The sequence below is a fragment of the Euprymna scolopes genome, chromosome 32 (genome assembly GCF_053919585.1).
Source record: "Euprymna scolopes isolate OS-2025 chromosome 32, ASM5391958v1, whole genome shotgun sequence".
In the NCBI taxonomy this organism is placed as follows: domain Eukaryota; kingdom Metazoa; phylum Mollusca; class Cephalopoda; order Sepiida; family Sepiolidae; genus Euprymna; species Euprymna scolopes.
The window spans coordinates 84299672-84325994 of record NC_136513.1 but is presented as its reverse complement, the minus strand read 5'-3'; the positions used below and the strand labels follow the sequence as shown (position 1 = coordinate 84325994).

Below are 26323 nucleotides of genomic sequence, written 5' to 3'. Positions count from 1 at the left end.
AAATTTGCCGTTTTTTTACTGATAAGTGACATATGAGGCCCTGCTTTTCTTCAGAAAAACATAAGTGGGTATAATCAGTGATTATCTTGACAGTTTCCATGTGCATTAAGGTTGTCTGCCATTGTCCACGGATTCATTTATAACATTCTTTTTTTCACCCTCATCAAAACAGTAAAATTTGATTCTATTGAACAAAATTTAAAAAAAAAAAAAACTGTTAGAAAATGGAGGGAGAGAGGAAGAGAGGAAGAGTGTGAGTTAGAGTGTAGACACGTTGACCGGAAGTCAAGATCAGCTGATTGGATTGCGTGTGGGTCACGTGATCAGGTTAGCTGAATCGAGGAGATTTGGTTGGGACTTGGAAGAGAGCGGACAGCTTCGCCGTTGTCTCCTCCCCTTCGCCTGGAGGGGGGAGGACAAACGCTGACGTGGTAGAAATAAGACCTAGAAGAAGAAACCACACAGGCCAAATTCACTTTCCATTTTTCTGTGAACGATCTGGAAGGTGAATAAAAAAACTATAGAACCAATTTCTTGACTTGGAGTAAAATAAATCTTCGTCCCCAAAAACAGGTATCAAGTCTCCCTCCCAGACAAGAATTTCCAAATGGACCAACGAAATGGCAGAAGGTATGTTCAAATGACATGTCACACACATATTCACACTTAACAGCATATGAACATATGTAATAGAAAGACCACTAAACGATCACACACACAAACGACATTAACTCTGATAAGATAATCAAACACTCAATCTTTATAAATAGACAATACAAGAAAACCACTTTATCAAATTAAGTGATTTTTTTTAATTTTTAATCTTTTTCACGTGACTTACGCCCATCATACAGGCATTTCTGTATTTGCTTTATTTTTAAATGTCGCCATAAGTGCCAATCTGAATAAGCACCCTCTTTTTATTGCAATACACTTTCATTCCTGAATAAATTAAACAAAAACACAAAAAAAAAAAAAAAAATCTTAAAAACAAAACCCACTCACCTGTGATAAGAGCAAACTTAATTTTCCCTGCAGTCGAGTCAACTTTGAAAACATGGCCATCCGAGCATCAAGAAGTTGGTAGAGAGAACTTAAAGTATCAAGTAAATCTGGAAACTGAAATAAAAATTTTTAAAAATTATATTTAAAACAAAAAGAAAACCATTTTTCCAAGAAGTATAAGTTGTTAATAACAAATAATTTGGATCACACATTTATCCAATCGTCCTACACCATCTATCAATCGTAGCAGGCTCTTTTCAAACTCTTGTGACTTGGTAAAACCCTGGTTACCACAAGATCTGTTACCTACATTGTTCGGGGGGGGGGGGGGGGGCAATATGTTGGACAGCTAGGGTCAGCCACATCCAAAACAATGTGACTGAACTTGAATGCAACCGGATCAAATGTCAACATGAAAACAGAAATATTTTATGAATTGAAATGAAACGGTCACTGCAAACTAATAAAAACAAGGAAGGCTGGACAAAATGACAGCAGTTGTTCTTGACCAGAGATATCGGTGACTGCATTCCAACAAACACAGACAACCTTATCCTTGTACTACCACTGTTGCCACACACCAATTGTTAAAAACGGCAGTTTTTATAAAAAGGTTTTGTCATTTTTTGTTGATTACGGTATAACACAATAATGCTGAGATACATCAACATGTTTCTGGTTCACTACATGGATCAAATGTCTACATCTTGTGAGAGAAATGATGGAAAGAAGTCACTAAGAAAGCCTTTCAGGTTTTAAGAAATGTGTATTCGTTCAAAGGAGACACACACAGGTTGCCCAGAGGCGAATGCTCCTTCTGGTGCTTATTTGGATAGGCACTTATAGTGATAAACCAAAAACCAAGAAAAACTTTCATATTGTACCTACTTGTCATGGAATGAAGATTGCATATTCCACAAATTGATCAAATAGTTTTGGGGGTTTTTTTTACGAAGAACAAATTTGCCATTTTTTTTTACCGATAAGTGACAGATGAGGCCATGTTTTTCTGTAGAAAAACATAAGTGGATATAATCAGTGATTATTTTGACAGTTTCCATGTGCTTTAAGGTTGTCTGCTATTCTCCACGGATTCGGTGATAAAGTCTTTTTTCACCCTCATCAAAGCAGTAAAATTTGATTTTCTTGAACAAAATAAAATTAAAAAAAAAAAAACTATTAAAATAAAGTGATTTTTTTTTTAATTTTTCATCATTTTGTGACTGTTACATATATCATACAGATATTTCTGCATTTTCTTTACTTTTAATTGCTGTCATAAGTGCCAATCTGAATAAGCACCCGCTTTCTATTGCAAGTTCCTTCTATCGGTGACAGAAAACCTCTCCGACACACTGTCGTCATCTCAAAAGACATCATGTTGCCACATGACAATACGATTACGGGGCTTGCTTTGACGTGGGTGGAGCCCTACTCAATCTGACCTTGGGTGTCTGGTCAATATTTGAGATGGAGCATCAACACAGGAAAATCAGATCATACGGTATCGCTGGACGAATACTTAACATAATTAAATCCTTCTTAGATAAGAGAAAAATCCAGGTTGTCCTCGACGGTCATACATCTAAACAATATGATATAAATGCGGGAGTGCCTCAAGGGTCTATCCTTGGACCTCTATTATTCCTAATATTCATAAATGACCTCCCCGACAAAATTGCCTCTGAGACGGGTATCTATGCTGATGACACCACGCTCTATAACAGGCACGACAGGAAAACAAATCAATACATATCTAGGGAAATAGCAGAAACATTAGAGGATGACCTCCAATCTGTAGTGGAACGGGGACAAAAATGGATGGTCACAATCAATGCTGCCAACATTAAACTTGTTTCCTTCAATAATTACAAGAAACCTTCTCTACAATGCCAAAGATTCATTAACTGAAAGTACTTTCTTTAAACTCCTCGGCCTAACGTTCACAGGAAACAGGAGTTGGAAAAATTACATTGAGAGCATTGCCAGGACCACTGCGAGGAAGGTAGGCTCTCTCTACTGTGCTAGAAAGCTATTAACACCCGAAAGTATCTTGTACCTCTATAAGGCCACCATTTGCCCATGTATGGAGTATTGTTGTCATATTTGGGCTGGTGCATCTGCTACTAGTCTCTCGCTCCTAGACAAGGCCCAAAAGAGAGTCTCCAATCTGATAGGTCCTGAACTGTCACCTAAGTTGCAGCCTCTGTCCCACCAACGAAATGTTGCATCCCTTTGCCTGTTTTACAAGTACTTTAACGATGGATGCTCTGACAAACTGCAAGCACTTGTTCCCCCATAACGTAAATACCTTCGACAAACCTGACAAGCAGCTAAATCCCACCCTTACACAGTTGAGATCCCTAGATGTAAGAGAGCCTTCTACTCCAGTAGTTTCTTCACCAGAACTGCTAGACTTTGGAATTCCCTTTCAAGTCCCTGCTTCCAACTTTACTGACATGCAGAAGTTCAAGTGTAACATGAACTGACATCTTGCTGCTCAACTCCCTACATAGTATCCCAGTAGCTCATATCCCTGATAGTAGCCTCCTACACCAAAGTAGCAATGTGCCTTGTTTGGGGTAAAAAAAAAAAAAAAAACATGAAGGAAGTAAAAATTTTGTAACTTAGAATTTACAATATTTATTATTCAAAACATGGAACAAGGAAAAAAAATTTCTAAAAGAGTTGCAATTTTTATTGGAAATAAACATTTACACTTAAAAAAAAAAAAAAAAAAAAAATTATATATATATATATATATATATATATATATATATATATATAGTAAGTTATAAAATGTATATGGCGATTAAGCTACACTGAATATTCCACGTTTCATCCACTCAAGGATTGAAGAATCCTAGAGTGGATGAAACGCGGAATATTCAGTGTAGCTTAATCGCCATATACATTTTATAACTTACTAACTAGCTCTACCTACGTATTGAGCACTTTTGAAGTAAATACTTAAAGTTTACGCATAAATCTATACTTTCGTATATTAATTTTATGTGAGTAAATTAAGTAGTTATATATATATATATATATATAGATAGATAGATAGATATATTATATGTGTCATCCATATACATTACTGTTTTGTTGTATAACAGCTCATCAGTGCAGCCAGACAAGCAACTACCTTAAGCTAGAATGAAAACCTGACCGCCCAAACGACAGTCAAGGCTTCTCACCATTACGCTATACGGCTGCTGCTGTGTGGGGTAGTGAATTAACGATGTTTTGACATCGTTCAAATATCTAAGCTGGATATTTTTACACAAAGAACATCGCTTAATACGCTAATGGCAGTTTGTATATCACTTCCCTTATTCCCTTATCACTTAACATATTTAAATTTGAGTTCGGCACCATGCACAACTGCTAGATAGACATACAGAGAAAATTAGGGAGATGTGTGCGTGTGTGACTAATAAAGAATACTTACAGATATTAAGTAAGATGTGTGAATGGAAAGAACCACCTTGATCCATTGAGCGTATTTATTAAGACTAAAAAAGAAAAAAAAAATAAGAAGCAATGATTAATATATAAAACAAACAGATTTCATTATTATTTAATTCAAAGTAATGGAAGGAAAGGTAATTCAATATTCGATTATCTGGCAAAATCAGAAAGGAATGTAATTCTTACGAAGCACTTGGGCCGCTCATTCTTCGAGTGAGTTCTTTGATTAATGGAACGATTGCTTGAATATCCAATTTTCGGATCGTATTTTGGATCACTGTCTCATTTTGATTTTGCAAAAAGACATTCTGAAAAAGAGGAAAATATATATATATTTTTTTTTTATTATTTACGATCCAAACAAGATTACAGTTGCATAAAACGGCCACAATGTTTCCGGATTATTACTTTACTAAAGTTGAGTTAATAATTTTTATCCTACACATGTCGTCATTGACTTACGAGGTGCCTTAAATAAGTTTCCACACTATTTTTTTTTGTACAGGCGTTTAAAATTGTCGTAGACTCTTGAAAATCCAGTATGTTATTGCTATACATACTATGAGATGACTAGGGCCATGACAAGAGAATATTCTTATAACTGTTTTGACTCTCGAGTATATATCTCACACAGTTAATCAAGAGCCACATCACTATCTAAAAACGTAAAAGATATTAACTGATATATATATATATATATATATATATATATATATATATATATATATATATACATACACTTGAGAGTCAAAATAATGAAAATATTCTCTTGTGATAGCCTTAGAGATAACTGACTAATTTTTATGATTTGGGGTTCAAATGAACAGCTATAGCAGGAATTAGAATACACCCTACTAAAGCCTGCTTGTCACAGTTGGTGTATTTCAAAAAAAAATGCAATCTGGACAAGAGGACACTATAAAATTCTTTTTTTTAGACTTGGAAAATGCCACAGAAACATATGGAATGCTTCAGACTGCTTTTGGACCACCATTTTTATTTTTACCAGAGTTGATTGGTCAAATAAAGAATTTCATGGATAAGAAGCATCGTGTGTCTATAGAGACAATAAATGCACAGTTTGATGTCAGTGTGGGAACTGTACACAAAATTATTTGCAAGGAACTCCAGATGTAGAAAATTTGCGAAAAATTTGTCCCAAGGGTGCTCAGAGAAGATCAGAAAGAAAGATGTCATGATAGCAGGGAACTGATGAGGTGATCAATTCGGGTCCCACTCCCTGTGACTTTTGGTTACGTCCTAAGCTCAAGGAAAACCTTAGAGGCTGTCGTTATGAGAAAAGTGAGATGAAAGAGGATGTGACACAAGGTCATTGACATCCTCACACAAGAAGACTTCCATGGGGTCTTCCAGAAGTTGTTGGAATGGTACAACAAGCACATTGCAGTTGGAGGAGATCACTTCGAACGGGACTAGAGTTTCATGTGTGTACAATCAATAAAAGTGCCATGACAAAAAAAGTCTGGAAACTTATTGAAGGCACCTTGTAACTTTTCAGTTTCTTATTTTTGCAAAACTCAATTTTCGCTAATCATCTTTAAAAACTATTTTCATTTATTATTGATGTTCTACCCTATCATTTTTCATAATTTTTGGATATATTCATTACTGTGACATGACAATTAAGTAGATATCATTTGTTTCATTTGAAATTCAAGATTTCCAAATTTTGCCACAATAAAAATGTGCAAACAAATAAAAAATTAAAAAGTAAACTGGCTTCATTGGATCCCGGAGACTGTCATGCAGTAGGTCGAACACAAAAAAGTATTTGTAAGTTATTTGTCTGTCGATCTATCTATTTATCTATGTGTATTATCAATATATCTCTCGATCTAGTTATCTATCTATTTCTGTATCTATCCTCTCGATCTATTTATCTAACTGGAGAGATAAACAAGAAGTGAATATGAAGAATGTTGATAAAAGCTGTCAAAATATAATAAAACCATATCATAGACAAGTTACCAGAAGTATCTGATCAGCTGACAGAACTACGTATATGTTACCACGTGATCAGGTTAGCAGATCACATTGGAGTTGGAATTTGGATGTTGAGCAGGACGGACGGTTTAACAGATCGCCCCCTCCCCTCGCTTCACCGGGAAGGGAGCTGACGTGTCTTAGAATGGATACCTAGAATTAATCACTCATGCTAAGATATTCACTTCCATTCTTCTGCGATCGGCACCTGGAAAATGAATAAAAACTATATAAAACCAACCATCTTGGAAGTGAATGAATATTCGTCCAAACAGGTTCCAGCCTCCTCTCCAACAAGATAAATTCGATGGACCAAGATCAACGACGCATGAAAATAAGGTGTCGAAAATACATGCATCATAAACACACACACACGCACATGAACATTTAGACGATCATAGCATTGGAACATAAATAGACGGCAACACATACATACGTACACACATTAAGACGAACTCTTCGTCACAAGTATATATCTCTGTATGGTGATATGGTTCATCGGGTTTGTATAAAACCAATCAGCGTAGATAAATACAAAAATGTGCATTTGTGAAAGCTACCAACCACTTATAGAATTGAGTAGTATAAACCACGAATGATTCTCAACTTTTTTTTAACACATGAACTTCTTTTCCTCTTTATTTATTTTCGGTGAACCACTATGGCTCATTTTGTCCATAAAATTGTTTATTTTAAAGGAAGGCCGAGCCCCAAACCATCTCGCATGGACTATGGAAGGGTTTATGCGAATCCTGGCTGGGAGCCATTCGTCAAAATAATTAAACAACTGCTGTCATTCGACTTACATTTAAGATATTCTTATCTGAACTCATAAGTCCTTGCGTAAGTAAAACGGCCATAGAGTCTGCAACTGGTAGATTTTTAGTCGGAGGTCCTTCAATAGTGTTGTCAAAACTGATGGCGTTTAACCGTTCTTGCATTGTTAACTGAAAAGAAAAAAATTAGTTAAAAAATAAATTAGTTTAAAAAAAACAAAAATAAATTTAGTTAGGAAACAAAAAAGCATTGGTTAAAAAAATACTTTGGTTTAAAAACACTGGAATTTCCAGAGTCCCCTGAGAAACAACCAAATACCAAGAATATAAACATAACATGCAATATGAGTGAAGGTAAAAAAAAAAAAAAAAAAAAAACTCACTAGATAGTTCAACTGAATACATTAAGAAGCAATTATAAGTATTGCTCAAATTTATATTCTATAATGGTTTCGACATCTATGATAAGTTCAATCCCAATTGAAATCATTCAGTCTAACATCTATTTTATATGCTAGCACGTGTTGGACAGCTTTAAAAAAATTAATTTTCAAAGCAATACATCATTTATTTATATGAAAATAATTTTTAAATAATTGATGGGAAATCGTAGGCACTACAACCTAAATCATGCAAGTTTAAATTATGAATTATTGAGTTCCTTTTATTTCTAGATTGTTTTCAAAATGGCAAACTTCAGTTATTAATAAAATTTAATTTTATTCAAAAACTACCAGTTCAGTCTGGCTTTGCTTAGGCCTTATGTACTGTTCATAACTTTATATGCATATTAAAAAGTTTGACTTCAGATAACCTACATCTAAAATTTCAAGTGTTTAGACACAAAATTGGCAGTGGAGTTTGGTAGAGTCTGCAAAGATGAATTCTTTCAACTTTGACCTCTTGGCAGCTAAAATTCTACCCAAAAACCGATTAAAAAGCTTGCTGCATATCTAAATACTCTTTGTGCAAAATTTCAAAATTGGCTGAATAGTTTGCCAGAGACCGCAAATGTAAAAATCTTCTGAACTGACTCCTTGGCAGCCAAATTTTCAGCCAAAAATGATTAAAAAGCTTGCTCTATGTCTTGAATACACTTTATGTAAGATTTTAAATGTTTAGACCAAAAAATTGGCTGAGTAATTTTTTAACTATGACCCCAATTTTGACCCCTTAACATTTATTGGCTTGAGCTCAAATCAAATTAAAAAGTTTGATCCATGTCGTAGTAACCTACATCTAAAATTTCTAGTGTTCAGACCCAAAATTGGCAGAGGAGTTTGGTAGAGTTTTCAAAGGTCAAATCGTTGAACTTTGACCTCTTGACAACTAAATTTCTGTCTGAAAACCAATTAAAAAGATTTTCACGAATTTCAATACCCCTTATGTCAAATCTAGAGTCTGTAGACTGAAAAGTGACAGAGTAATTTGGTAGGGGAAATGTACACACACAGACAGACAATTTCACTTTTATAAATATACTAGACTATCTGTGACCCATTGGGTCAGTATGTTATATTAGCTATGGAATTAATGTATGAGCATGACACTTGTGACGTAAAGAAAATAGTTTTTTGTGACATAACAGAAACATTTCTATGAAAGTATATTAAAATGAAAAAAAAATATATAGATAGATAGATTTCTACGAGGTGTTCGTTTATAATTGTTTATTTAAAAAAAAAAAAACTTACATCCATTAAATTATAAGTGGTTTGCCATACTTATAGGTAAATGTGCACTGAACAGATACCATAATACTTAAAGTTAAATTCAAATTTTAATGTATCTTTTAATTTAAACGAAAAAAAAGAAAACAATTGGGATGCTGAAAATGTACACAGTAAAACAATACGTTTTATTGTCGTGTTGATTATTTGTAACACAAATTAAAAAAAAAAAAAACATTTTTCGGGGTTATTTATGTTGGTAGTGTAGAAGAAAATGTATGAATGTTTTTAAGAAAGGTGTATTAAAAAATGGAGAATAAATTAAAAAAAAAAAAAAGGGAAGAATGTAGGTAAATCACCATTATAAAATGCTCTTATAATTGTCAACGGGTCAAAGTTGATTTATTTGTAAGAAAATTGCGACAGTATAGTTGTAATACAGAATAGTTGCAAAACATCCCCACCCTTCCCATGTTAAATAATAACGTCATATTTCAGTGAGCAGGTCAAATTCTGTAAAAGTAGCGATTTGTGTTTTTTTTGGTTTATGTACGCATGCGCAACAGGAAGTCATAAACTGGATGTTGGGTTACAACACCTGTTACAAGGTCATTTGAGTTTTATAATTATATAGATGGATTGACTGATAACTTTTTAATCAATTTACAAAATTTTTGGAATGCGATGTTTTTGTTTTGCTACGAACATGTATATCGTACAGATATTTATTTTTGTTTTGTAATATAGGGGACGTATGGATGAGAACAAACTTTAGAGTTATTTCTTTTAACAATATTGGAACACAAAAAGTTGCATTTTTTTTTTTTTCGGATTCAAAGTGTAATATCTTTTTCTGTCCTCGATCGGTGCAAAGTGCCCCCTGGATTTTTTTCCTCATTAAAACTGACTTCGCATTTAACTTTGCGGATGTGAGAAGGCAAAAGAAGTAATTAAAAAAAAAAAAAAAATTAACAGAAATAAATACCTCTGTTTTCTTTCTTTTTTTTGCAGACAGCATATTTGGTGCCATACCACTGACCAATGTCACACTGGGAGTTAGGACTGTCACATCTTTACTTACATCACCACTTATAACCTGGGAAAAAAAAGGGGGGGGGGTTAGCAATGAAGAAAAATAACTGCTTGGTCAGATTGATTTTTTTTTTTTTTTTTAAATATGTTGTTTTTTTTTTTGTTTTTTTTTTAAATATGTTGTTTTAAGCAAGAACAGTACTTACTTATGTTGAATATAATAAAAAGTAATTTTTACGGAAAATGGGGTGGAGGGTAACATTTTCCTGAGATGTGAACACCTTGAAGATTGCGAATATAGGGGACATATTTCCCTCTGCACTACTTTAATGGCGATAATTTGCTTTAGCCGATAGCGATAGACTTTTATTAAAAACATAACTGTCGTTCTACTCCATGAATTTTAATAAATTTTGAACATTGTTTTGGCTTAAAACCAAATTTAAATTATCTTAAACACAAAAAATTTTTTTTTGTGTTTAAGATAATTTAAATTTGGTTTTAAGTTGAAACATTTAGAAATTTTAGAAACAATTTATTTTCCTATTTAAATTTAATGCAGAGTGATCAACTTCTGGACTAGCGTCAGAAATGGGGCCTCATTAATCAATTCTTATAGGCTCAATCATATTTGAATTATTCAACATTAATATCTGTTATGACCTTAACTTAAAACCGTATGCAAAGAAGAGTTATCTGTTTTACTTCACAGTTAATAGTGTTATCTGCCCCGGGAGTCTATCACAAAACACCAGGCACTCATAAACCATCCAGTGTCGTTTTTTTTTTCTTAAATATCAACCCACTTATAAATTGTATACTCAGCCATAAACAAAACACATCAATCCTTTTTTTTAATTATTCAACACTAAGATCTGTTATGACCTTAATTTAAAGAGTTATCTGTTGTATTTCACAGAAAGAAGTTATCTACCCTTGGATATAAGTTTAGTAATTACAGTTTGGACAGAAACAAATGTCCCTCACCAAACAATCATTGGTAATCCAATGTTTTTGATTTTTTACAATCCAATATTTTTTCTTTTTTTTACAATCCAATGTTTTTTCTTTTTCATTTTTTACAATCCAATGTTTTTTTTTCTTTTTCATTTTTTACAATCCAATGTTTATTTTTCTTTTTCATTTTTTACAATCCAATGTTTATTTTTATTTTTCATTTTTTACAATCCAATGTTTATTTTTCTTTTTCATTTTTTACAATCCAATGTTTTTTTTTCTTTTTCATTTTTTACAATCCAATGTTTTTTTTTCTTTTTCATTTTTTACAATCCAATGTTTTTTCTTTTTCATTTTTTACAATCCAATGTTTTTTCTTTTTCATTTTTTACAATCCAATGTTTTTTCTTTTTCATTTTTTACAATCCAATGTTTTTTCTTTTTCATTTTTTACAATCCAATGTTTTTTCTTTTTCATTTTTTACAATCCAATGTTTTTTCTTTTTCATTTTTTACAATCCAATGTTTTTTCTTTTTCATTTTTTACAATCCAATGTGTTTTCTTTCTCATTTTTTACAATCCAATGTGTTTTCTTTCTCATTTTTTACAATCCAATGTTTTTTTTTCTTTTTCATTTTTTACAATCCAATTTTTTTTCTTTTTCATTTTTTACAATCCAATGTTTTTTTTTCTTTTTCATTTTTTACAATCCAATGTTTTTTTTTCTTTTTCATTTTTTACAATCCAATGTTTTTTTTCTTTTTCATTTTTTACAATCCAATGTTTTTTTTTCTTTTTCATTTTTTACAATCCAATGTTTTTTTTCTTTTTCATTTTTTACAATCCAATGTTTTTTTTCTTTTTCATTTTTTACAATCCAATGTTTTTGTTATTGATTTTTTATAATTCAATATCTTTTTGCTTGATTTTTTTTAAAATATAATTATGTAGTAAATCATTCTGTTATGTGTTCCATTTCATGTAACTTCATCCGTTATCATTTTTTGGTCTATTAATAAAACTGATAACAATAGTCATCAACAGACATAACACAGTATCACAAGTTTAAAGCAGCAATTCCCAATTGCGTTGCAGAATCATAACTGGTGTATTAATTAGTTGGTATAAATGAGTTCCACGTGTCTGCTCTTTATTTTCAGGTGTTAGAATTCCTCCAACAAACCTACTCCCAAGAATTTATTTTACTTACACTACATATCTTGGAGGTCACCGAACATCCCCACAAGTCCCAGCCTCTTGTTTTGTTCGAGTTTTTTTTTTTTTTTGTTTTGGTGAAGAGCTGGAACACAGAAAGCATTTCGATAGGAAGAGTTCTCACTTACATATCATCATTAGCAGTTTATTTGGCATCATTATTTTTCTTTATTTTGGAGTGTCTTAAAGGGTTTCATTACCCACCCACCCCTGCCATCATCATCATGACTACATATATCATACATCACACTTTCTTTCAGTCATCCCATTAAAAATTTATTGTAAAAAAATTTTTTTAAAATGTATGTTTCTTTAAGGGGGGGGGGGGACAAAATTCTGCACTTGTTTTGGTCAAAACCAAACTATCAAATTTTTAATTTTGCAATTATATATATTAAGATTATAAATATTTTTCATCTTTACTAGGGATATTATAAATAGTTGGTTCATAGAGTGAATGTGTGGTATTGTGCTAAATGCAACTAGTTGTACGAAGTAGACCAAGTGGACCCCCTCCCCTTCTTCCCTCATTCATTGTTTGAGTTCATGCCCAACCATAAAATTCTGCCATTTTATGTAAATTTTTTCGCTTCAAAATTAAGTATCAAAATGTGAAGGTTTCACGATAAATAAAAGCAATGGTTCCCAACCACTGTTTCATGAACCATCGGTTATGAATGGAAGTTACAAGTTGTTTTAGTTGAAAAACATCTTTCATATTGATCGGAGTTGTTTTTATTTATAAAATACAAATTATTACTCATATAACAATGTTTTTTTTTTTGTCAATTGAATTCTAAATAAAAACCAAATTTGTACAAATGTTATATAATTATATTGGATCTGTAATGAAGTGGTGCTCTCTCTTGGTAACATAACATGAAAAAGTCAGCAGCAGCTGTAGGATAGCTGACTAGCGAAAATATTAGCAGCAGCAGCCGTTAAAGTACGTATACAAATTGGCAAGTGTGCACGTGTTGACGTCACGGGAAAAAGGAGCAAAAAAGAAAAAAACGACACCATGTGGTTGAGTGAAAGAAGCAAAGCCTGCGCCAGGGAAAATGGGCATGTGAAGTCGAGGGCAAGAAAGCGCTGGCTAAAGCCAGTGTCATGTGGCAGGAACAGAGACTTTTAAAAAGCACATGTTATATAACACAGCATTTTAAAACATTTACGTATGCGAAAAAGACCTTATCTTTCCTTGACAGAGTTCAGAATAGACTTCACAGCCTAGTAGGGGATGCCCTTTTCTCTTCCCTGCAACCTCTTTCTCACAGAAGAGACGTTGCGAGCCTGTCTGTTTATCGTTATTTTCATGGCAAGTGCTCGTCTGAGCTCTAATCTAGAGTCACTTCCTCGCCAAACATTCACAAGAAACATTTGTTTGGCTGAAAACACTAGCAATAATTTCCCCCACTCTTTATCTGTGCCTAAACCTAAACGTAGATTCCATGAACAAAATTTCTTTCTTAGAACTGCACGCCTGTGGAACTCTTCTGTTAACCTGCTTTCCAGCTGACTACAATATGGCCGTCTTCAAGTCCAATGTAAACAAGTTCTTGAGCCGTTCCTCTTAAGTAATCGAATTTTACCAAATTTACACTTCTAATGATTACTATGATATTGTCCTTTTGACCACTACACTTTTTACTCCTTATTAAGGCCCAGAGGCCACGAGGATAAGTTGTGATTCCCTTGTATAATAAAAAATAAAAATAAAAATTTAAAAAAAAACAACACTTTTGAAATATAATGAAATGCGTTTTGGAAAAACCATGAATAAATGCATTTCAGAGTCGGACTTTTATTTCTTTCCTTTTTATCTGCTTGTTTCTTTGCCACAGTACCAGACAACGTATAGGTTAGAGAGGTTTGAAATGTAACAACACGGTTAAAAACTAACGGCCACATTACAGATGTACCAGCCTAGCAAAGGTAAACCACTAGGAGAGAAAGTATATATTTGCTAAGCTATTAGATTAAAGTTCAGTCGGTTTCCATAAGTGTGATTGACTATCATGAAAAAGACACCGTGATACTTAGTAGCTATTACAATAACCAAGCTAAAATATGGTTTGAATCGTAAAATTAAACGAGAAAGTGTGAGAGTGATAGATAAAAATTTAAAACAAATCAGTTTTTAATTGCAACTAATTAGAACAGATGGAAGTTTTAAAAAAAAAAAAAAATCCAATCTTGAAACTGAGGAATAATTTAACATGTATTTTGTGTGATTGAAATAGATAAGAAAAAGTATTAGGAAAACAAATGTTGATTAACTCTGCTTTAGTTTAATAATAGATCGCAGCATATTTTGTGAAATCAGGTTAATTTATGAGACTGGTCTGAAGTTTAAAATAATTTCAGAAATCAATGAGTTTTCAATTAACCTTTTACGACCTGGTTGAACTAATTCGTTAAATCGTAAATAAATTAATATAACCACATAAATAAAGTGGGGATTGATTTAAACACCCCTTGTACATATTAGTTCAGTATCTAGGTAGATGTCAAATACAACCACATTGCAACTGTCCAATGCTTACATTCAGTAAACCGACATCTGTCCCAGAGAGGGGAGGATTTCGTTTGTTGTCATAAACACACTTTTTTCAAGCACTATGGATAATAATCAAGGTGAGTTTATGAAATGCAAAAATTCTCAGTCTTAGTTCAACTATTGAACTTCATATTTTTCCAGTTTGAAGACAATCATAGTATCATTACTCTTTAAACTTACTAAAATTAATAAATATTTTTTTTTAATCATCTACATCATAATTCAAGTCATAAAAGGTTCATTCACAAGCTCATCAAATGGAGAGAAAAAAATGAAAAAGAAAAAATGAAAAGAAAGAAAAAAGACAAAAAGAAAAAAAAAAAGACTATACCTTTTGTACATTTCTTTCTTCGACAATTGTTGAAATATTTTCGGATCGTTCTAAACAAATTTCTGCAGGAGCCCCTTTAGATATCTACATGTAAAAACAGAAAAAAAAGAATTATAACCAAACAGAACTTCACAAAAACAAAAATTGACATAACATCAATTGATTAAAAAATATTTTTAAATTACCCTTAATTTTTAAATTGCAATTGTTATTTAAATCAAATTGTAATTGCAGCAACATTGAATTTTATGGTGTAAAAATAGTGGTAAAAAACAATAATTCCACGTAGTTTGGAAGGGGGACATGAATTTTCCATTTCTAAGTTTGAAGTTAGAGCAACATGTATTGGCAATTGCATCATAGCAGAAAGTTAACATGAACAAAGAGATATCAGACTTGGACGCTTGTTTACAAGGTTGCCACAACTCCCTACACGGGTTAGAAGAAGAAGTTGTAGTCTATCTTTATGTATTTGCTGTAAATCCATATAAATCCGACTTAACCTTGATCTTGAAAAGGCATCTCCTGTCTTTTGAGAACCATATTTTGTTCTTGTTAGCTGTTCATATGAAATGGCTCCACACCTTGTCTAAAGCAATTTCCATAAAAAAAATTTTCTTTGAAATTGAATCACGACTAGTTAACCATTTTTGGAAGCATACTAAATCACCAGAGCAAATAATGAAGTTATTTGATGTTCTTTTTAGTTGTTTCCATAAGGACAAAAACAAGGAAAAATATCAACATTTCTACAACTGCTATGCTACTGCCTCCAATGCCGAGAGACATCTATCGATCGACTTGTTTGGTTACCTGTCAACAGGAAGACAACCACCATCTGACGAGCATCAAAGAACCCACCATGCAATGTTATAGTGGTCCAATATTTTTAGCACTATTAGTATTCATAAATACCCTACATGATTGGATTTAGAATATGCCAATAGAAGGAATCCCGCGACTCTTTTAGTATCTTTTAGCCATCGCACTTGCCAAATCATTTCGATGCACATTACAAAGAACTGATGAATGCAAGATATTACTAGTCGGCCAACACTTGATGTAGGTTGGACAGATTGAGAGAGTTTAACAGCATGTCAACTCATTTACGGTCATTTTAAGCTGAGACGATTAAAGATTTGCACAACGTCTATCTTTGTACTATCATAAATAATGCTGGTTGTATAAAGAAGTACATTGAGAATTTATTGGGAGAAGAGACATCAGTTGCACAAGTGATCAGTTTCCAACGATGGAAGTGCAACTAGTTCATCACCTTTTGCAATGAAGCTCAACATCAGGCTATTAGAATGGAGCACTGTTGCCACATCTGGGCAGGAACTGTATGAAGCAGCTTATCCTGCCTTGGCAGAGTTCCAAATAGACTTTGTGGCCTAGTGGGGGGATGCCCTTTTCTCTTCCCTGCAACCGCTTTCCCACAGAAGAGACGTTGCGAGCCTGTCTCTGCTTTATCATTATTTCTATGGCAAGTGCTCAGCTGAGCTCCAATCTATCGACTCCCCTCACCAATTTTTCACAAAAAACACCCATCTAACTGAAACCACTGTCAATAGTTTTCCCCACTCTTTATCTTTGCCTAAACCAAAAATTCCATGAACAAAGTTTTTTTCTCAGAACTGCACACCTGTGGAACTTTTCCGTTAGTCTGTTTTCCAGCTGACTACAATTTGATTGTCTTCAAGTCCAATGTAAACAAATTCTTGAAGAACCGTCCCATTGAATAATCCAATTTACCTACTACTTTCTACTACTAACGGTTACTAAGAAATTATCCTATTGACTACTATACACTCAATAACCCTAATCCTCGAGTGGTCTCCGGGCCTTGATAAGTGGTGACCCCTTTGTAAAAAAAAAAACAAAAACAAAAGACATAGCTATGCATCAATTGCTATTGTTCAGGACATAGTGCAGGCCAAGAAAAAAACGAATTCACAAAATATAGACAACTAGCAGGCCGTCCATCATTGCCCGATCGTAAAATATGCATATTACATTTTAATTCATACAGAAACTGAGACATGTGCATGAGAGTATTGTTTTTTTTTCTTAACAGTTCACTTCTTGTAAAAAAAAAAAAAAAAAAAAAAAAAAAAAAAAAAAAAAAAAAAAGAAATGCTCAAGCTGTGATCGAAACCAAAGCCTAAAGAAACGAGTCAAGTATGATAACCATTAGGCCAGCTTGACACATTCATTCCAGCATTTTCAAACCTACTTAGTCTTAACATAATGGAATCTATCATATGAACGGTTCACGCATGCGCATTCGTGAAACAGTTGACAAATAGATAAAAAATCTGATGACCCCCTGTATAAATTCTTTTTTTTTTATTATTCTGACCCCTTAGCAACCCTTTTTTCTGGATGGAAACTGATTAAAATGTTTTCCATATGTCTGAATACTCTATATACCAAATTTCAATTTTATAGATCAAAAATTCTTCAAGTATATAGGTTGAGAAGTGCCCTCATATTCTCACTTTTATCATTCAAACATGGTAGTGTTTGAATATATCGTTAAGTGGTAGTTTTAGTCATTTACAACTGCTTTAAAGCTTCACCACTCACTCATTTTACGACCAGATTTCAAACAATTATATACGGTTTATAGATCTTCTTCTCAGCTATATTGTGAAAAAATGTTTCTCAATTTTCGTTCAGTAAAACTAAAGTTATGAGGAATTTTCTGGTGTTCAAAATCATAAAAAAACAAAGAGCTGACCGATGTTTCGCTTCAGCGACTACTGTTACCGCTCTCGCAAAAAGAGAAGTAATAAGTGAAAGAGAGAAAATGAAAGAGATAATTGGGGAAGGGGGGAGGGGGTATTGAAAGCAGACGAGTGTCATATATTGTTATTACATATGTGTAATGTTTATTGGGGGCAAAAAAAAAAAAGACTGAAATTAAACAAAGAACAAGTGAATTTACTGGAAGCCTGGAAAAATGGATTACGATAGAAATACGATCATGAGAAGTAATATGATTAAGCTTAACCATGGAAAAGTGAAGGACTAAGTTGTTAAAACCGGAAAAGAAAAGAGCAAGATATTCTAACAAAAAATATACATTTATAACTTAAAATAATTCAATTTATGACATTATATAATCAACTCTTAATGCTGCAATATTTTAAGATAATAAATTTATATTTATTATCTTTATTATCTTTATTACTAGAATATCTTGTCCTTTTCTTTTCCAGTTTTAACAACTAGTCCTTTACTTTTCTATGTTTAAGCTTAACCATATTACTGTTCATGATCGCATTTTTCTATTGTAATGGATATATAGATAGATAAGGACAGATCTTCATTGCAAAGGTTTCCAGTTTGCAAAACATTACTGATTTTCTGCTCTCCCGCTCATTACAAGTTGGTCATTTTTAAATCCCATGTCAATCACTTCTTATGACTGGCCACACCATAAAGAATTAAACGCAGTTCATACCACTGATCAAGCTTTGTAATTCCATAGTGTTCTTCATTTTTTGACTGGCTATATTTTATAATATAAATATTCCTGTGATATACGTATAGTTAAAAGTAGAATTTTGGAATCAGTTCTGTGATGGGATAAACATTTAATTGGAATTCATTATCGAGATGAGTATTATTTATTAATTTATTGCGGACTATTATCCGCATCTTTCTTAGATGTTGTTTCACAGCGTTTCGGCTAACTATTTCTCTGGCCTTCGTCAGGTGTTAACCGCGACGAAATAAGAACTCCGAATCTCCTAACTGCATTCTCAGCAATTACTGCCTTCCATAGTTGTCGTCTCATCACGTTTTGGCCAAGTAAGCCTCTGGCCGGCTTTTAGGTAGGATTGAAACCGCTATCTTCAGACAATTCTCCACCAATTTGACTGATCCTTATTAACACAATCTAAGGTTCACATTTTGTTGTATGAAAAACTGTTTTTGGTTTGTTTTGTTGGGGGGGGGGGGTTAACGGCATATCAACTCTTTTCGGGTTATTTAATGCCGAATCCAAAGATTTTGAAGAAAATTTTTTTTAATAGAGTATATTTGTTGTTTTCACGTCGCTTTCTATTTAACCCATAGTTGGGACCCTAACAGGTACTACCACTCTGGGTCAGAGTGGACCTGGGAGCAATGGTAATTAAAGGGTGGCTCCACACTCCCCAAAGCCCACAAGCCCTTATTTTGTTAGATTTTATAAACCTTAAGGCTTCTCATGACGGGCCAATAGAATCAGACCTCTCCAACGGGGCTGTACATTGCAAGTGAAACAGTCACATTTGCGAGTGATTTTTCAAAGTGGCGACTAGAAATAATTATTCTTTTGGCGATTATATTTCTGCCACTGACAATCTTTCAAAGTTGAGCAAAAAATATATTTTCAACTTTTATTTATTTTTTTTTTTTTAATAAAACGAACAAAGTTGGTTGGTTGGTTGTTTTTGTTTTATGGCATATCAACACTTTTCGGGTTATTTAATGCCGAATCCAAAGATTTTGAAGAAAATTTTTTTAATAGAATATATTTGTTGTTTTCAAGTCGGTTTCTATTTAACCCATAGTTAGAACCCTAACAGGTACTACCACTCCAAGTCAGAGTGGACCTGGGAGCAATGGTAATTAAAGGGTGGCTCCACACTCCCCAAAGACCACAAGCTGGGGCCTCACCACTGGATATAGTTTAAGGTCATATCCAGGACCACGAACAAAGTTAAATTATTTAAACAATAAAAGTTTAATAGAACAATACACTTTTTTTTAACAAAGGCTGTTTAAAAAAATATCTGAGAAATTAGAATGTTTATATCTTCAAGTATCACCATAAAATTTATTATATATTTAGAATTACACTTATTAAAAAAAAAAAAACGCAAAAGTCTTTATGACGTACATACTCGTCACAGAACGAACATCATATTCTAAAAATCACGTGGGTTTGGCTAGTAACTTTTCTATTTGGCTAGTAAACGAAAATATTTAGTTTTCAAAGGTCAACTAAAGATAAGTTTGTCCGTAGAGCCCCGTCCAAATCACCGATCTAGTCCAATTTAAAGTGGAGTCTCCAGCTGTTCAGTCACCAAGTTGCCATCTTTAGACATCATAGATCATTACTCACAACCAACGGGTAACACCATTAGGGCGACGAGAGGGGGCGGTTTTACCAAACCTGCATATCTAGTCGACATATTCCACAACCCTAGTTCATGGCGTGTCACGTGTAGGAGTCTACAGAACACGTGCGTATCTTCACTTCTCAAGTCGTATCTAACATATTCTGCTGGTTCTTCTTGGACAATGGGTTGGTTGGTTGGTTGTTTTTGTTTTACGGCATATCAACACTTTTCAGGTTATTTAATGCTGAATCCGGTGATTTTGAAGAAAATTTTTTTAATAGAATATATTTGTTTTTTGCAAGTCAGTTTCTATTTAACCCATAGTTGGGACCCTAACAGGTAGTACCACTCTGGATCAGAATGGACCTGGGAGCAATGGCAATTAAAGGGTGGCTCCGTACTCCCCAGAGCCCGCAAGCTGGGGCCTCACCATCGGATATAGTTTAAGGTCATATCCAGGACCTGGACGATGGGAGATGAACAACTGTTGATTTTTTTTTTTTCGGTTGCCGCTATGTAGCTGTTTGTGTAATTCAAACGATACAACCATTGTAGGGTACCAGATAGGCTTCAGCAAGGAAGAATTGAAATTTTCATATTAAAATGTTGTCAATAGTAATTCATGCCTTAAATATTTTGACACTGATTCCAGTAGATCAGATATTGCGACTCAAGTATCTATATATTAATGATATCGTGTGTGTTCTTTTGTGTGTCAGGCTTACACCCAAGTCGTTTAATTGTTATGTTCTTCTATTTCTTGTCATAAATAATTTTACCAAGAATTCTTCACAAGTTTTGGTTTCGGCTGAAGGAACTCATATATATATATTTTTTTTTTTCATAAGTTTTTTTATTTCAGTTTCGATTCAAGCTAATGCACCCAAGTCATATGGACATTTTTTTATTTTTGAAATCGCAACTTTATTAACATATAAAAAAATCAACAGAACATTAACTCTATAATAATATATATTTTAATTCTTGCAGATTTCATATATTTAAGCGGACTTTATGACCATGCTACACCGGCCGTCCCTGCTATCTTAGATAAATACTTTTGCAGTTTTAACAAAAAAGCTACAATGATATCAGCGCGTCTCCATTTACACTGAACATCTAAAGAATGCCGACATCAATATACTACATATGAATGAGTCCCGTGGAATTTACACAAGTCCTGCTAGTATGAATTAATGCAATAATTTGAGACTCAACATTAAAGAAAATGGGAGTTTGATGATACAATAAAAAAAAAAATACATACATAAATAAAATCGGATGAAAAAATCAAATTGTAATGCACAAAAAGAAAGACGTAATCCTACTCACCACACGTTCAAATACAGGTTTGATAAAAGAACCATGAGCTATCGTAATCGTACCATCGTTATCATCAGCAAGATATGATGCTAAAATTGGAAACGTTTTCCCTGATGAACTGCAAACCTTGATTGTGATTTTTGGACGCAATGGTTTCTTCATATTCCTGAAATTGCCAATTAAAGAAAAGGGTCCGAACATGAAGTTTTTGTAGAAAAAAAAAAAAAAAAAAAACGATTGCAGAAAAAAGTACCTGACTCTGAATACAATTCTTTACCGATATAAAACTCAAATAGGTCCTAAGATGGAGTACTGTTGCCACATCTAGAGAGATGCCGCTCAGAGCATCCTTTCCTACCTTGACAGGGTACAAAACTGACTTTGAAATCTAGAATGACCCTATGAATCTGGATCCTTAAGTTTTAGTGGCAAGAGACCTTGTTTGGCTTGATTAAATGTTATAAAATGAAAGCTGGAAAAAATAGACACATGCTTTGACAGACCGAGATGATAAACTTGAATAGATTAATCCGATGCTTGAAACTAAAAATAGGAATAGTTCAAGCAAAAATGTAGGTAGAGCAGGTAGTATACCATAATACTTTATTGGTATGGTTTATAAGAGTAAAGATTTATACCAAATAGAATTTATCATATACTAGCAAGGCCACTCAGTGTTGCTCGGGACCGTACAAGACAATGAGAAAAATTTTGAACATACCTATTATTCTCCTAAGAATAATAGGTATGTTCAAAATTTTTCTCAGAGGAAATTTTGATGTCTATGTATCGTTTGCCATCTTGAGCAAAATCATATTTTACCTACCCGAGGACAGGTATTATATGTATGAAATAATTGTACTTTCCCTAGGACAAAAAATTTACAGCACATATATGAAAAAAAAATTTCCTTTTCGGGGGGGGGGGGGGCGGTTAATGTACAACACATATCTCTATATAAATAAAATGAACTCATTTTTTCCCGTCTGATTTTGACATTAATAGGATTAAAAATCAAGATATTTCATGCAAATATAATATGCACAAACGGCAGAACAATATCTGAGGTGTGTTATAGGCTTATTATTTCTCAAATTCCTCGATAATCTTAGATTTCTATACTTTTTCTGCTGAGAAGTCACGGCCAAAATCGGTTAAGATCAATGGAAGTGGTAAAATATTTTCTCTCTTATAAATTCCTCCTCCCCCTACTACCACTTAACACCGTTTGGGGATCGTTCACAAGGAACAGTTGAGAAGAGAACACCGGTTTGGCTTCGTAGTTCTTTCATGTGAAGTTATTTAAAATCACTAAACTAAGCTGCAGTGCTCTGTGGCGTAGTGGTTAGCGTGCTGGACAATTCACATTATATTTTCACGTTCGCGCCGACCTACCGTAGTCAATTTTTTTTTTCTTTTCCTAAACAAGTGGAATGGACTTTTCTTGGTGGCCGAACTGTTAACGTTGCAGATGTTTTTTTTTTCACACTTTATTTTCCTACTTTTACTCATGAGTCCGGAATTGATCCTTCCTCTACCATAACATTTTTTAAAACTTCCCCCCCCCCCGTCCCGGAAACAAACACTCGGGCAACGCCGGGTACCCCCGCTAGTTTTAAATAATTTACATAATTTTCTGTGGTGCTAACTTTTCTGTATTTCACAGGTAAGAGTTTGTTTTTACATCAGAGTGCTATAGTGAAGAAGCACCTTATTTCTTATAGAAATGTCATACTACTCAAATATATTACATGAGTTTTGGTTTTGATAACTTATATACATCACAGGTAAGATGTTCTTTGTTTTTCATGTGGGTACTATACTGTACAAGTACCTTATTTCCTGGGTAGGATACTGTACAAATACCTTTTTCTAATTTTAAAATGAAAGAACTCGATACTTTTAAGAAATTGATCAGGAGGCCATGGTTCAACCCTTGATCAAGTCATATAAAAGACTTCAAAAATGGTACTTGATGACCCTTGCTAAACACTCAGCATTATAAAGTGAAGTGAGGATCAAGGATAAGTGGAGTAATTTTAGAAAGGAATGGTGTTCTCCTTTCCTACAATTCGGCGTAATCGCTAATGGAAACTGGACCTTTATGTTGCTCTTGATTATGATCAACGATATCCAGATGTCAAATACGTTGAATATAATTTTTGTCCTCTATCTTTATCGGGTTTATGATAATCTCCAGCAACTTCCATAAGCTGTTGGAAGATGTTAAAATGAAGACTATCAGACAAAAAATCACAAATTAACCAATTTTAATGAAATTTTCAGTATTTATCAAATGATGATCGTGGAATATAATGAACTAATTATTTTTATTTAAATCCGAATGGAAATGTATTATTTTGTTTAAACAAAAAATACCTTTACTAAAGTTATAGTTTTCAGTAAATAAAAAACGCAAGAATTTATTTTTGCTTTTTTTTATATAAATAAAGCATCGTAATTTGTAACAATAAAAAAATAAAATAATTTTTACAGGAACATTACGAAAAAAGCCCCTAAATCCGTATAAATGAATTCTATATAACTCAAAAAAATATGAATTTCTCGAACTAACGATATTACCATTGAATTAAGCATTGTTTATTTAATATTTTCACACAAAAAAATTATAATTGCAAAAAATATTTCTACTTTTTTTTTTAAATTACAGGTTTCGCATAATTTTTATACGCAAGATTTTAATAATTCCCTTATTCACAAGAATGTGAAACTTTCGGCATAACATATTTTTTATATAATATTGAACAATAATTGAGAAAAAAAATTAATTTAAAAATAAGAACATAGAAAAATAATCAAATTAAAAAATGCAAAAATTAATACAAATGTTCAAAAAAGGAATGTACGGATGCGTGACTGGGGAAAAAAAAAAAAAAGAACTTCCTCGCTTTTAATTACAAGATGTCATTTTCACAGTCTTTCGACTGCCTGAAATTTTGGGCCTTTGTAATTTTCGTGTTTACAAAATTTTAGTTTGTTGCATTTTGCGAACGCTGGAATCACTCGGTTTTGGGCTAATTATTTATATTTTGTACAAACAAGGTGTTTTTTTTTTACTTATTTAATTCAATATCTTAGGACTTTATTAATTATCTTTGAAATAGACCCAGAAAACTAATATTTATCTTTTAAAGGATTTTTTACTATGAATTTATTTAACTTTAAAATTTAGCTGAATTGGGTAGCTCGCCGTGAAAACATTTTCATAAGTTTTTTTTTCCACGTGTAAAAATATTTTTTTCCTTTTGGAAATTAGGTTTAGTCCTTTATCTTCCAAATACAATCAAAAAGTAGTCGGAAACCTACAAAAAAAAATTATGATAAATCGGCTTTCAAAACCATTTTTGTCCGTACCTACTTCTTCTATAGATATAAAAGCGAAAATGTGTGTGTGCTCTTTTTTTGTATGTCTGACAAAGGCTTTTTCAGCGGGGGTCACTAATTCTTACAACTTTTTATATACTCCCTAGATTATAATATCTCCGATTTACGAAAGGAGGTCATCTCTATCTTTTATTTGAGTGACTTTTACACACTATTTTCGCAATATATTTTACTCTCCGCGTGTTTGTTTGGCTTTTCCGTAAATAAGCGAAACTGAATCCGAACAAAGGCGTGTACCTGGCACTCGTACCGGGAGGTCCAGGAAAGCAATCAGTTTTGATCAAGGCAGGCAAAACCCGTCATATCAGACAATTGATATTCAGTTGGACTCTCCCTTTTTTATGGAGAGCTGGTTTTTCCCCAACATCTTGGAGGAAATGCAGAAACTGGCTTGCAGCCAAAATTAAGTTTCCCCTATCATGTGATGTTTGACCTCATTAAATTTACGCACCCGTCACTTAACCATTTAATCGTTAAATTAAAACACTTTTCAGTTCCTCTTCTGTCATGGCAGAGTCGTAAGATGTCAGTTTTTTTCACACTTTCTTTTTCCTTTCGCGTCAAGGCTCCAGATTCGACTACAACTGTTTTTTTTCGCAACACACAACTATAAACACCCGGGCAACACCGGGCACCCACACTAGTCTATAATATAAAAGTGAAAATGTGTGTTAGTGTGTGCACTTTTTTTGTATGTCCAGCAAAGGCTTTTTTCCGGAAGGGAAGAGGGGTGGGGGGGGGGGGGGTCCACTAATTCTTACATCTTTTTATATACTCCCTATATTATAATACATACAGCATAATCACGTTAACACACCGGTTCCCACTGGATCACCGAACTTAAGCAACGTTGAGCCTGGTCAGTACTATAAGGGTGACCATTTGAGACTTCCAGGTGCTGTATGTGCTCTCCGCTTATCTCGGCATTGTTTCCAGTCGTTCTGGTCTTCTCCTTGCCACTGGACTCAAACAGTGCAGATTCAGGAGAGGTGTGGTTGATGATTGTGCAACCCTTGCCTCACAATTACATGCGCAGCTGTCCCTACAGGGGGTATCCTTTGTCTTTCAAGACTGAACAGAGGAATCATCATCGTATTATAACCCCTCCGATTTACGAAAGGAGGTAGTGTATCTTTTATTTGAGCGACTTTTACACACTATTTTCGCCACATTTTTTTTACTCTCTGTGTGTTTGTAGCAAACAAGCTCCCTGGCACTCGTGCCAGGGACATCCAGAAAAGCAATAAGCTTTGATCAATGCTGGGAAAACCCATCATATTAGACAATTGCTATTCATTTGGACACTCCCCTTTTTTATGGGGAACTGATTTTCCCCAACATCTTGGGCAAATACGCAGAAACTTGTTTGACCTCGTTAAATTTACACACCTGTCACTTAATTTTTTAATCGTTTAATTTCAACCATTCTCAGTTCCTCTGCCATCTTAGCGTCACA

At 33.5% G+C, this 26323-nt stretch overlaps 1 protein-coding gene across 1 annotated transcript in view; it reads right to left on the bottom strand.

Annotated features, from left to right (window-relative positions):
* LOC145256459 (WD repeat-containing protein 43-like) overlaps positions 1-26323 on the bottom strand; it is an 88449-nt gene that overhangs the window by 21888 nt on the left and 40238 nt on the right. Inside the window, exons 8-14 of the mRNA XM_080115388.1 lie at positions 21472-21628; positions 15023-15106; positions 9912-10022; positions 7287-7427; positions 4663-4784; positions 4457-4520; positions 1006-1119 (exon numbers count right to left, since the gene is read on the bottom strand). Coding sequence (XP_079971514.1) covers positions 1006-1119; positions 4457-4520; positions 4663-4784; positions 7287-7427; positions 9912-10022; positions 15023-15106; positions 21472-21628 — 793 coding nt within the window. The remainder of the gene's footprint in view (positions 1-1005; positions 1120-4456; positions 4521-4662; positions 4785-7286; positions 7428-9911; positions 10023-15022; positions 15107-21471; positions 21629-26323) is intronic.